The sequence below is a fragment of the Chroicocephalus ridibundus genome, chromosome 6 (genome assembly GCF_963924245.1).
Source record: "Chroicocephalus ridibundus chromosome 6, bChrRid1.1, whole genome shotgun sequence".
Taxonomy (NCBI): domain Eukaryota; kingdom Metazoa; phylum Chordata; class Aves; order Charadriiformes; family Laridae; genus Chroicocephalus; species Chroicocephalus ridibundus.
The window spans coordinates 76,034,737-76,047,352 of record NC_086289.1 but is presented as its reverse complement, the minus strand read 5'-3'; the positions used below and the strand labels follow the sequence as shown (position 1 = coordinate 76,047,352).

Genomic DNA, 12,616 nt, shown 5'->3' with positions numbered 1-12,616 from the left:
CGGGGCACTGCCCGGGGGAGGGACCGGCCGCGCTCCGCCTCCGCCGGCAGCGCCCGGCACCGGCAGCCAGCGCAGGGCAGGGGGTGTCCGTCCTGCGGGGGGGGTCCCTTCCACCCAGCCCGGGCAGGGGGTGTCCGGCCGGGGGGAGTGTGGGGTGGTGGTGTCTGTCCTGGGTCCCTTCCACCCACGGTTTTTGCCCCCAGGTGCCCCAGCTGAGGACGGTGCCGGTGGGTGCAGGTGGTGGTGGTGGTGGGGGGGTGACAACTGGTCGCCGTGGGGTGACAGCGGGTACAGCTCCCGGTGGGACACGTCTCTCCCGCTTCCCACGGGCACAGGGACTGGCCTGGGGCTGGCACTGCCACTGGTCCGTGCGTCCCCGTGGTTTCCCCCCGGTGGGATGTGGGCGGCAGGGCAGGGGCAAGGAGGACTGTACTGGGGGGCCACCGCGGGCAGCCACCCCCCTGGGTGCCGGGCCATGCCTGGCCGGCGCTCAGATCTGGGGGGCAGAGTCCCTGGGGTCTTGGCATTGAGGGCACAGGGGGATGCCCAGGGGTGGCAGGGCACCTCGGCAGGGTGGGGGCTTCTCGGAGGTACCCCAGCTCTGTCAGGGAGCTCATCCTTACCGTGGTGCCGCTCAGCGTCCCGGGAGTGCCAGCCCCAGGGATGGAGGGTGGGCTCCGCTCTTCACCGGGCAGCAGCGGCTCAGCCCTCTCCAGAGGGGCACTGGGCAGAGCTTGGCACTGGCGATCCCCGCGCGAGGCGATCCGGCATGGCAGGCTCCCACCGGCTGACGGCCGGCATGGGCTCAGGGGCAGCCGGCAGGGCCGAGCTCACCCTCCTCCCCGGGGCACTGCATGGCTCCTTCGTGGCAAGAACTGGCCGCCAGGAAAGTCGGAGCTGTGGCACTGCCAGGCTGGTGCTGCAGGATCAGGAATGGGCTAGTTCTCGCCGCCCGAGTACCACCCTCCAGTTTGACGTTGGCACCCCCAAGGGTGGGTGACGATGGCCGGGCTGGGGGCTGGGATATGCCCTGCGCCAGCCTGGGAGGGTTCATCGCCGGACACCAACCGGTTTGCGGCAGGGAGGTGATAAAATGGGCTGCCCGCTCATTGCGTCCCCGGGCACGGAGCTCCCTCCTCACTCGTCAGCTCCTGGCACTGCCCCATGGCAGCCGGGACACTCATCCGGAGGGTCAGCCCTGTGCCAGGATGCACGCTCTGCCCGCTGCCGACAGCGTGCCCGGCTGCAGGCCACCAGCACACTGCAAGGCCACCATGGGTGCTGCCACTCTGCTGGCATAGGGACCCAGATGGCCATGATGCATGGGGCAGGACACAGCACCCAGGGGGGCAGGGGACAGGGCTCTGCGACAGAGTGTGCCCTGGTGCCACCTCCTATTGCCCTACCACTACCCCAGTCTAGCCCGGTGTCACCTCTGCTGCGGTCCCAGTATAGGCTGACACTCTCCCACTACGGCGTCGTTACTGTGCCAGTATGCCCCAGTGCTGTCCCAGTAGAGCCCAGCGTCACTTTCCCTACAGCGCTGGCACTGTTCCAGCATAGCCCGGTGTAGCTCTGGTGCTGTGCCAGCCCTGTAGCCCCGCACTGCACAGTGATGTCCCCAGAGGTGCTCTAATCCCCCGCATTGGGGACCAAAGGGTGGGTGGCAGCACTGGGGCTCCCATGGGCCCCATTAGTCCAGAGCAGCTGTACTGGGGTGACGGGGGGAGCGCTGCCGTAGAGCACGCGTCGTGGTCTGTCCCAGCACGGGTATGGCGGCTGTGGCACACCCAGCCCCAGCTCTCGGCTCGCGGTGGGTGCCGTGGGCAGGCGCCCCTGTGGGTGGCAGCTGGCTTGTGGCCCCGGCTGGGCTCTTTGTGCCACCACGGAGGTGCAGGGGACAGAGCCCTGCTGTCCCCGTGCCAGCGGGCACCGTCACCAGGCGCTGCGTCCACACCCCCCACCATGGGCACAGGCAGGGCTGGCATCACCTGCTCCCGTCCTCTCCAGTGCCACCCTACACGCACCACCCCATAGCCCGCAGGGGGTGCCCCTAGCCTGGCACTGGCTCCCAGGACCCATGGCCCCCAAATATACCCCCCCCCAGCATATGCGCCCCCAAACCCAGCAAGGCCAGGGCCTGCGCATCCCACCAGAGCCCAGCGCGGGATGCAGGGGCACAGCCCCGCGCCCGCTGGCGGTAGGAAGAAGCGGGGAGGCGGGTGGACAATAGCTCTGGTTTTAATAAATACATCGGGACCCCCGTCCACGGGCACCATAAATTATGTGACGAGTCCGGCCGAGCCAGGACGAGACGGGGGCCGGAGCGATTTTACACTATGTACACGGTAGGCATGATGCCCGCTGCGCCCGCTGGCCCGGGGGGCTTGGAGGGGGAGGGCAGCGGGTGCCCCAGCCTCCACCAGCCTGGCCGCTGCCTGCTGTGAGGGCAGCCCCGGCACTGCGGCTGTGCCAAAACGGGGTGCCCAGGCTGGGCGCCCGGCCGCGGCCACTCCACCGCGCTCCTCTGCACCCCCTGCCCTGCGCGGGGGCGATGGGCGGCAGGGACCCCCCCTGCGGCCACCCAGCCTCGCTGCTCGCTGGCCCCGCTGCGGGCAGCGGTCACTGCTCAGCGGCTCCTGGCCTCCGCCCTGGCATCATGGACCTTCTCCCGCCCGTCCGGGGGCGCATCGGGGGCTGTGGGGGGGGGGGAAAAAGGGGCTGAGAGATGGGCAAGGTGGGCGCCTGGGCCCGTCCCAGCTTGGCTTGGCACCCCAGGGGTGCAGGGGGGTGTCTGGGGGAGCGGCGCCCGCCTGCGAGCACCGTCACTCACAGCGGCACTTGGCGCAGCAGGGGTTGTCCCTCCTGGCGGGGCTGGTGCAGGCGGCCGGCGGGCACTCCTGGCGCTGGCAGTGCGTCTCCCCCGACTGCAGAGGGGCAGAAAGAGGGGCTGAGCAGGGGGTCGGGGGGTGGCAGCTCCTCGGGGTGCGGCGGGTCCCCGGGGTGCCGCACGGGGCTGCGCATGGCGGCACCTTCTCCTTCCCCGGGTGCCGTCTGAGGCCCGGCGCACTCACCACACACCAGCAGAGGATACACTTCATTTCTCCGAAGGGGGGCACGTAAGGGTGCCAGCTCTCGTTGTTGAGGTACCAGCGGCGCCCGAAGCGGCATGCCCGCGGCCCGTCCGCCTGCATGGTGTCGGCCAGCTCGGGGACGCTCTTCTCGGGGGCTGCAGGAAAGGGCAGTGGGGGGGCTGCCTGCCCATGGCAGGGACCCCCAGGGCATGGCGGGTGGCGGGGTGCAGGGGCTGTGCCGGGAGGGCAGGAGGGGGGGGTTTGTGTACCTGGGCACTGCTTGCAGCAGTCGGAGGGGCTGGCGCGCACGGGGTTGGCACAGGTGAGCCGCGGGCACTGCACCTTCTCGCAGTGCACTTCGCCCGTGGTGCCCTGTGGGGGAGGTGGGGGGGTCACGGCAGGCAGGGGGTCCACAGGGGGCACAAGGCACCCACCCCGCTCCCCCAGTCTGAGCCCCTGCTACGGTGCACAGGAGCTGAGGGCACCCACGGGTGCTGGGGCAGCTCTGCCTCCGGGACAGGTTGGGGGGCTCGGGGTGGGGGGGGGAAACGGGACCCACGCTCACCTTGCAGGTGCAAATGGCACATTTGATGAGGCCGAAGGGGGGCACGACAGGGTGCCAGCGGGTGCCAGAGCCTCGCCATGTCTTGTCCCCATCGAAGTAGCAGCCTGGGAGAGGAAGGGGAGGAAGAGGTGGGCACAGCCCCCGAGGGGGTGCCGGGGAGGGCGGGGGGGGCAGAGCTGCCCCCTTGGTCCCATGGGGACTCACCCTCGCTACTGTCCCGTGCCCGCTCCAGCTTCAGCTCCTCCTGCCCCGTCTTCCTCTCTGCAAGGAAGAGGAAGGCCATGAGGGGGTGCAGAGGCGCAGAGAGGGACCCCCACCACCACCTTCCCACAGGGAACGCCCCTGCTCCCCCAGCCCCCTACCCGGGACCCCCCCGGCCCCCGGGTACCTTCGCAGACGGGGCAGCAGAGCTCCTCGGGGTGCACCTGCCGGGTGCAGTTGAGGGGCTGGCACAGGATGGGGTCGCAGATCACCGTGCGCTTCTGGGGGCGGCAGGTTTAGGGTTCGTTATGGGGGGGGGGGCACGACTGATGGGTGCTGTCTGCCCACCCCCCGCCTCCATCTCCCCCAGCACGTCCCGCCCCGGCCCGCACCTGGCAGCTGCAGATGGAGCACTTCTTGTCGTAGTCGGGCGCCCAGCGGGTGCCGTGCGCCCGGTGCTGCCCCTCGAAGAAGCAGGAGTTGGGGTCCTTCTTCAGCTGCTCCAGGTCGCTGGTCTTGGCGCCCTGGGAGAGCTCGGCCTCCCCCGGGACCCCCCCCGCAGCCAGGCGGGTCCCCCCTGCGTGGCACCGGTTGGGGATGTGCACCTGGAGGGGGGCAAGGGGCAGGAGGGTTGGCACTGCCGGGGGACCACGCTTCCCGTGCCGGTGCCCGGCTGCCCTCCGTGGTCCGGGGTGGCGGAGGAAGCACCGGCGACCACGGTACACACCGTCCGGGGGTGCTGGGGCCATGCCGTGGTGTCCCCTCCATCCTCTGCCCTTCCCGCCCCGCTCCGGGCAGCGTTACCCAGCCGGGCACCCCGGGCGGCAGTGGGGAGGTGCAGGGGTGCCCTGCCCCGGTGGGGACCTACCCGTCCCCGCAGCTCCCCGTGGGGGTGGGCTTTGGTGCTGACTTGCAGGAAAGCGGTGCCCTGGGCCAGGTGCTGCAGGAGGTCGGCGTCCAGGTCCTTCACCACCCCCTGAGCCTGCCGGGGCGAGAGGGGCACGGCGGGGGGCGTGAGGGCTGGGCTGGCCCCCGCCGCGGGGTGCCCCCGCCAGGTGCCCACCTCACCTCCGTGCTGTAGAAGCCCTTGAGCAGGCGCTTGTGCTGGTGGGGGCGGGCGCCCACCTCGCCCAGCTCGGCCACCCCGTGGAGGTGGGCGCTGACGGTGCCGTCGGCCGGGCGGCCCAGCCCCGCCACCGAGATCTCGTAGTGCAGGTGGCAGTGCTCGTCCAGCCACAGCCAGGCGTGCCCCCCGGCCCCGCTGACCACCGGGGGGGACACCAGCTGCCCCGCCAGCGCCACGGGCATCTCTGCGCACAGACAGGGGCCGTGGGGGGGGGAGGCGGCGGGGGGCTGCCCCGCTGCCCCCCGTTACCACCCCCCGCCCCCTCGGGTACCTGTGTAGCGGGCGAGCAGCCCGCTGTAGGGCAGGGAGATGACTTGGCCCCGCAGCTCGCCCTCCGCCCAGTCCTTGGTGGCCACGTTGAGGAAGAGCTCATTCTGCAGCAGCATGTGGGCATCGCGGGCGCTGGGGCCCTGCCAGCTGCCCCGGGCCTGCCACCGGTGGGAGACCAGGCGGGTTGGGAGGGGGACTCGCCCAAAGCCCCCCTGCCACCCCCTGCCGCGCCACCCAGCGCTCACCAGCCCGTCCCTGTAGCTGGCCGTCATGTCAAACAGGACGTTCCTCTTGCTCTTCCGCCGGGGCTTGGTCTCCAGCGTGATGCCCACCACCTCGCTGGCCGTGCCCACCACTTGCACCTGCGGGCAGGGTGCTGAGGGGCAGCGCTGGGGGAGGGAGACACCCCCCCGGGGCCCCCAGGAGGGAGACGGGTGCCCCCCACTTACCTGGTACTCCAGGGTGCCATTCTCGTGCAGCGCCAGCTTGGCCGAGCCCACGGCCCCCGTCTTGGTCGGCAGCAGGGCATCCGCGCCGCACAGCACGCTTTGGATGGCTTCATCCGGGGAGAGAGAGGCAGGAGAGGGGATGAGGTTGGCATGGGGGGGCACGGCCACCCCCGCCGAGCCCCAGGGCGCCTGCCCCATGCTCACTGTCGCAGCTGCGGCGGGTGGTGATGGTGCCGGCCAGCTGGCGTGCGTGCCGGCCCTCCGTCTCGGCCAGGATGCGGAGCTGGCCCCGCACCAGCCACTGCAGCTCGCGGGCGGACAGATCGCTCAGCACCTCCGCGAAGTCGGGGTCCTGCCGGGGGGGAGCAGGGGGCCACGGCTCAGTCCCGGCGCGGGGGGCACCGCGGCACACGGCGGGGGGAAACAACAGACGGCTTTACCTCCCGGGTGATGTTGGCGCGGACCTCCCGCAGCGTCTGGCCCTGGTGCAGGACGCGGACCCGCAGCGGCACCCCGGGGGGCTCTGAGCACGGCAGAGCGGATGGGACCCGCTGGACCGGGGGTGTGCGACTGCTGCCCCCCAAACGCACCCCGCTGTGCCCACTGCCCCCAGACCCCTGCACCTGATCCCCCTCTTTCTCGCCGTCTCCCTGTCCTGTCCCCTGGACCCCCCCACACACCGTGACCCTCATTGTTCCCCCCCGCCCCCCTACATCCTCACACAACCCACACCCCAGCCCCCTCCCTCTGTATGCCGACCCCCACACCCCATGCGCCCTCCAGCACCCCCCAGTCCCGCTCCCCCCACAGGCACACACCCCCCACCCATGCACGCCCCAAATCACACCTCAGAGACCCCCCCACACCACACACAGCCCCTGTACCCACCCTGAGCCCCACACCCAGCCCCTGCACCCGCCCTGGCCCCATAGGAGCTGACCCACGCACATGCCATGCACCCCCAGCCCCATGCAGCCCCCCCAGGCAGTGCCAGGCCCCGCGGGGTGCCCGTGGCCACCCTCACCCCCATCACCGGGCTCCAGCAGCCCCCGGGCCATGAGGATGAAGTGCAGGTTGTTCTCGGTGTCGCTCAGCGTCAGCATGGCCATACCCCCAGCGCCCAGGTGCGCGGGGTCCGGCGAGGTCAGGATGGCCCCGAATGTCTCTGAGCGGGGAGAGGGGAGTGTGAGGGGCGTCCCGGTGGGCACCCCCACCAGGTGGGCACGCAGGGGCCAGCCTTACCCGCGAAGAGCGCCCGGTGCTTGAGGATGTGCCCGTGGACCTCCCCGGAGGGCTGCGCCCGGGTGACGAGGGACACGCGGAGCTGCTCCCCGCGCAGCAGCTGGAGGTTGGCCTTGGACACCGTCCGCCACATCCCGCAGAGCTGCGGGGTGAGGGCAGGGCTGGGCAGGGGCCGGGGGGCACCGCACGCCCAGGACGGGGGAGGAGGGGGTAGCATGGCCCCCCACGTCCCTCCCGGCCCCTCTCACCATGCCATCCTCGGGGGCAGCGCTCTTCTGCACGGGGTGTTCGAACAGCACGTTGCCCTCGGGGTCGCTGAAACGCACCCGGCTCGGACGCCCCAGCCTGCGGGCACCCGGGGGGTGAGCAAGGACCCCCCCGCCGACCGGCATCCCCCTCCCCTGGCACCCCTCTCCGGGCTGGCCCAAGCCTGCCGTCCCGCCGGGTGCCAGCTCGGCAGGGGTCCCCCGGGGTCCCCCACCCTGCAGCGGTGCCAAGCTGGCCCCGAGTGGGAGCGGGGTCCCTGCCGGGAAAGACGTCGGGGCAGGACCCGCCGGGAGCCGCACGCTCGGGCACGGCTGTAAATTAGGAGCATTTTCGGCTCCGTTTGGCTCCCCCCCGGTTGGAACTGGAAATTAGTCACCACTTTACTATGCGAAGGGGCCTGGAAGCGAGGAAGAGCAGAAGGAACTGGAGCGGGAAGGAGGGAGGGAGAGGGGAGGCTGAGCCGCCGGCGGGTGTGCAGGGAGGGCATGGCGAGGATGGGGACCCCAGCGGCAGAGCCCAGCACGGAGCCTCTGCCCGCTGAGCCCCGCAGGGCCCTGCGGCCACTGCCGTTTGTTCCCGCTCCAGACCCGGAGGCGAAGGGCTGAGCCCAGGCCGGCGCCGGGGCTGTGCCGAAATGCCGGCTGCCAGCCCTGGGCCGGACCCCCAGCACAACACTCCCTTCCCCAAATCTCTCGCCCTGCCCACGCAAGGCTACGGCACTGCGGGGGGACGTGGGAAGGGAAACTGAGGCACGAGCATCACTGCACACACACCCCCCCTTGACTGGAGGGTGCCAGCCTGGGCCGGGGCCGGGACTCACCTCTCGTAGCTGATGGAGAAGAGCAGGTAGGAGCGCAGCAGGGTGAAGCGAGCCTTGGCCACTGCGCTGGACGTGGGATGCCACGGCTCCGGGCCGCTCGTCAGCAAGGCCACGAACTCTGGGGAGGGGATGGGGATGACGGCAGGGGGCCGGGGGGGTGCCCGCGCTGGCGCTGCCCACCCGGGCGGGCGGCTGGCTCACCTGTGCGGGCATCGTCGCGGGCCAGCCCCTCGGAGCTGAGGTAGGAGCGGTCGTTGTAGGGCTTGTCCAGGTCGTCCTCCTTGTCCTGGAAGTACTCAAAGGTGTCGAAGGGGGGCGCGGGGCTCTTCTCTGGGGGGCCTGGCGAGGCTGGCACGGGGTGGGCACAGGGGGAGACCATTGCACCAGGCTGCTTGTGCTCAAGAGCTCGGGGGGGTGGGGGGCAATAATAAATCCCCCCTCCCGAGTTAGAACGAGATGTGCCCCGCAAGTCGCCGCGGGGCTGCGTGCTGGCGTGATGGGGGGGCACACTGGGTGCAGGCAGATGGAGGGACAGGTTGCGTAGCCCTGCGCACCCCCGCTGCACCCATGGGGTCTTCCCCCCCCCCAGCACCTCATGGACACCCCGTGGGCACCAGTAAGCTCCATAACGGAGCCAGTGGCCCCTTTCTGGGGGAATGTGCACAGTGCCCCCCTCTCCCGTGCCCGGGGGGATGCTGTGGGTGCAGAGGGGGTCCCCGCAGGGGGGGCACCCGCCGTTCTCACCTTTGGGGCAGGTGTGGCAGCAGTGCCCGGGCAGCAGCGTGGCCTGCGGGCAGGCGGGCACGGGGCAGTCCTGCTTCATGTTCTTGCAGTTCACTTTCCCCGCCGGTTTCCCCCGGCGGTTCCTCTGCTGTTGGGGGGTGGGGGGGGGCGGGGAGGTAGAGAAAAGCCCGGGAGAGCTGTGCCAAGGTGTGCCAAGCCGTGCCAAGGTGAGTCCCCCCCCGGCACAGCCTGGCTCACCCCATCCTGGCCCATCTGGAGCCCCCGCGGGCGGCCCAGACACCTTGTGCAGCCCCCAGCTGCCTGTACAGCAGCCAAGCCCGGGCCCCCCCCCGGCCCCGGCCCCCAGCCCCCTGCCCAGCTGCGCGCGGCCCCGCCAGCCCCGGCCTCGGGGGGCTGCTCGGAGGGAGGGAGGGGGGCCGGGGGCCATCCCCGAGGAGGGGGAGGAGGAGGAGGAATGAAGCCTGATCCTTTAAACCCCTCTTCTCCTCCCCGCTGCCGCAGCGGGGGGGTGACATCCAGGTGTCTGGCTGGCCAGAGGGATCCCCGCGCTCCTTCTCCACTGGGGGTGTGTATCGAATGCAGGGGCCCGACTCCCCCCTGCCAGCCCCCTCCCCAGCGGGGCCGGACCCCGCGGGATGTCCGGGGGGTGCCGCGGGGGCGGTGCGGGGGCACTCACCGGCTCGCAGTGGCAGATGACGCAGCGCATGACCCCGAAGGGCTCCCCCAGGTCCGGGTGCCACGTCTCCTCCAGGGCGTAGAAGTGCCCCCCGAAGGCGCAGCCTGCGGAGAACCCCCCCGCCAGCCACCCCCCCCCCACCGCCGCCGCCCCCGGTCACCTCCGGGCCGCGGGCACCCCCTGCCGCAGCCCCGGACAGCGGGGGGCACCGCCCCGCGACCACCGGGCGCTGCCGGTGCCATCCCGGAGCCGCTCCCGGCCAGCCGGGGGTCCCGGTGCGGGCCGCGGGGCGCAGGGCAAGGGGGGGCGCGGGCATGCGGTGCGGCACGGACGGGGGTGCGGGTGGCAGCAGCGGGGGTGCACGGACGGGGGTGCGGGGGGGGCGCACGGAGCGGGGTTGGGGGGGGGGGGATGCGGCGGCGGCCGGTACAGGACGGGGCCGCCCGGAGCCGGGGGAGGGAGACGCCGGGGTAGGGAAGGGAAGGTGTCCTACCTGCCGCCCCCCCGGGGGGCAGCGGGTCCGTGTCGGGCCGGATGGGCAGGGCGAGCTTGGGGCGGGCGGCGCGGGCGGGCGGCGGCAGCAGCGGCAGCAGCAGCAGCAGGACCAGCAGCGGCGGCGGCGGCACGGGCACCACCGGCACCGGGACGCGCATGGTGCCGGGCAGCCGGGGCGGGCGGGCGGCCGGGGGCGGGGAGGGGGGGTCGGCCGCTGCCTCCTGCTGCCGCCGCCGCCGCCGCCGCCTCTGCCCGGCCGCCGGCTCCGGCTCCGCTTTATAGGCGGCGGCATGGGCAAGCGGGAGCTGCGAGCCCTGTGCAAACAAAGGCCCCGCTAATGAGGCGCAGGCAGCGGACGGCCGGGGGGGGTGGGGGGGGGGGGACGGACGACGCGCCCCCGCTGCGCTCCGACAGCCCCCCCCCCCCCCCCCCACCTCAGCCCCCCCCGGGCCCGCCGCCCCCGCCGGCAACGGGCCGCCCTGCGGCGCCCCGGGGCACCGCAGCTGCCCCGCCGGGCGTGGGGTACCACCGGCCTCGGGGTGTCCCGGGGAGCCCCCCCATCCATTGGCTCTCCTCCCCCGGGCGTGGGGTACCCCCCGGTGTAGAGCATCCCCACTCACATGCCAGCCCCAGGGCAGGGGGTGCCTGAGGGATGCCTTCATCCGCACACCCTCCCTCAGGGCATGGGGAATCCCAGGGGCTGGGCATCTTGGGGGACACCCCCCCCCCCCCTCCAATCCACACAACACCCACCGGGACGTGGGACACTGTGGAGGCACCACCGCCGCCATCCGCACGCCTCCCACGCAGCTTGGGGGGGTTCCTGGGCACTGGACATCCCGGGTATGTCCCCACCCACATGCCCCCCCCCGCGGGAGTCCCCCACCCACCCACGCTCCCTCGGGAATAAGGCGTTTGCAGGGCACCCCCATTCAAATGCCCCCTCCCTCCTCAATCCAGATACTGTCCCCTGGCACGGGGCATCTGCTGGGCACGGGGCATCTGGGGGCCCCCCACCCACACAGCCCACCTTCGGGCATGAGCCCTCCCAGGGCTTATTGTCCTCCCCCCAGGCATGGGACGTCCCTGGGACTCCTCCATCCGCTCAGCCCCCTCCCAGGCCGCTTGGCACCCCAGGCCATGGGGCACTGCAAGGCACCCCCCCCCGCCAGCCACACAGTCCCCTGAGGCGCGTGGACCCCCTGCAGAGCTCTCCCCCGCAGGCAGCCCCCCCACCCCAGGACATACAGACGCTCAGCGCTCCTCAGCATGGGCCCCCAAAGCGTGCCCCCCAACCCCCCCCCCCCCAAATCCACACTGCACTCTGCAAAGTCGCACGCACCCCACAACTTGTGGCCTCGATATCCCCAAACCCCTCTGGCTGCTGCCCACCCTGGGCAGAGGACGGCTCCAGAGCGGGGCCCCGGGCTCCTGCCCACCAGTGACAGCGGCTGCGGGGGGACAGGAGCCCGGGTGCCTGCGTCCCCTTGCCCGGGGAGGGGAGAGGGCAGCCGTGGAGGAGGCTGAGAGGGCGGCACCCAGCACCGGTCCCGCTCTTCACCCACATGTGCCCGGGCTGGCGAGGGCGGCGGCGGTGGGCAGCGAGCAGACACCATGGGAGAGCCTGGGGAGAGCATCATCCAGCTGGGGAAACTGAGGCACGCACTGTGGGGATGGTGGGCAGGGGGGCCAGCGCGTGCCACCCGTGCCCCTGCCTTGCCACCCCCGGCGGGGGTGGCAGAGGGGGCGGCGGGCGCATGGCGGGTGGGGAGGGGAAGGCGAGCGGGGAGGGGAGGAGGGGGAAGTGCGGGGCTGCCAAAATCAACTCCGGGCGGTGCAAACACCCGGCCAGCTGTGCGGTGTAGCCAGGGAAACACGGCACAGCTGGAGCACAACAGGCCCCTGCTTCCCCACAAGGCTCCTCCTGGGCCTCCCCGCGGCCGGCGGGCGGCTGGGGGGGCTGCAGCCCGTTGCCCCCTGCCCCGGATGCCAGCCCCCCTGGGGCTGCCCACCCCGGCTCGCCCGCGGCCGCCCCGTCCCATTCCCTGCCCCGGTTTGGCACATGTCCCCGAGCAGCAGGCGATTCTCCCCGGGCGGGCAGCAGGGCTCGGGGGCTCGGCCGTGCCGGGGACCTGCCCGGTGGCAGGAGCTGGCAGGAGGCAGCGAGGAGCGGCCAGGCCCCCCCCGGCGGGATGGCCCACTGGCATCACCAGGGCTGGGACACCGCCAGGGCCCTGGGCATCCGCTGGGCATGGCCCTGCCCAATGCCCTGCTGCTTGCGAGCACTTTCTGCGAGCAGGGACCATGCCCGGCAGCATGGCACCCCCCCGGTCCCATGCCCTCCCCGCCATCCCCAGCGCTGCCACTGACCTGTCCCCTCTCCTCTGTCCCAGCGTCCCCGCTGGCCTGGGGTCCGGCAGCGCGGCAGGCAGGGGAGGGCTGGGGTCTGCGTGGCTGTGCCAGCGTCACCGCGCGGTGCCCGCTGCGGCGAGGCAGCGGCCCTGGGGGACGGCGGGAGGCGAGCGGGGCCGAGCAGGGAGGAGGCGGGCGATGGCTCCCAGCCGCCCCGCCGGTGCCAGGAATCCGGCGCTGGCTCCGCGCACCCAGAGCTCGTCACAGTCTCCTGGCTCGGCTGCGGGACGCAGGGAAGCGGCAGGGGAAGCTCCCTCCCCTTTCCCGGGGAAAGG

At 72.6% G+C, this 12,616-nt stretch overlaps 1 protein-coding gene across 1 annotated transcript; it reads right to left on the bottom strand.

Annotated features, from left to right (window-relative positions):
- Positions 1 to 2,239: 2,239 nt before the first annotated feature.
- CHRD (chordin) lies at positions 2,240 to 12,616 on the bottom strand. Its single transcript, XM_063339825.1, has 25 exons — positions 12,300 to 12,616; positions 11,272 to 11,553; positions 9,928 to 10,243; positions 9,435 to 9,538; positions 8,759 to 8,885; positions 8,216 to 8,362; positions 8,015 to 8,132; positions 7,176 to 7,272; positions 6,928 to 7,069; positions 6,710 to 6,850; positions 6,126 to 6,208; positions 5,890 to 6,037; positions 5,686 to 5,792; positions 5,482 to 5,598; positions 5,238 to 5,394; positions 4,909 to 5,150; positions 4,709 to 4,822; positions 4,233 to 4,445; positions 4,028 to 4,121; positions 3,844 to 3,900; positions 3,640 to 3,743; positions 3,344 to 3,446; positions 3,075 to 3,229; positions 2,834 to 2,927; positions 2,240 to 2,697 (listed from the first exon to the last, which is right to left on the bottom strand). Exons 2-25 carry the CDS (start codon positions 11,494 to 11,496, stop codon positions 2,630 to 2,632), a joined length of 3,273 nt encoding a protein of 1,090 aa, XP_063195895.1. The 5' UTR covers positions 11,497 to 11,553; positions 12,300 to 12,616; the 3' UTR covers positions 2,240 to 2,629.

Coding starts and splice junctions, on each gene's coding strand:
- CHRD (XM_063339825.1), bottom strand. CDS start 11,496: ATGTGGGTGAAGAGCGGGACCGGTGCTGGGTGCCGCCCTCTCAGCCTC. Junction 8,886..9,434: donor TCATCTGCCACTGCGAGCCG/GTGAGTGCCCCC, acceptor ACCCCCCAACAG/CAGAGGAACCGCCGGGGGAA. Junction 4,122..4,232: donor GCTCCATCTGCAGCTGCCAG/GTGCGGGCCGGG, acceptor TGCCGCCCCCAG/AAGCGCACGGTGATCTGCGA.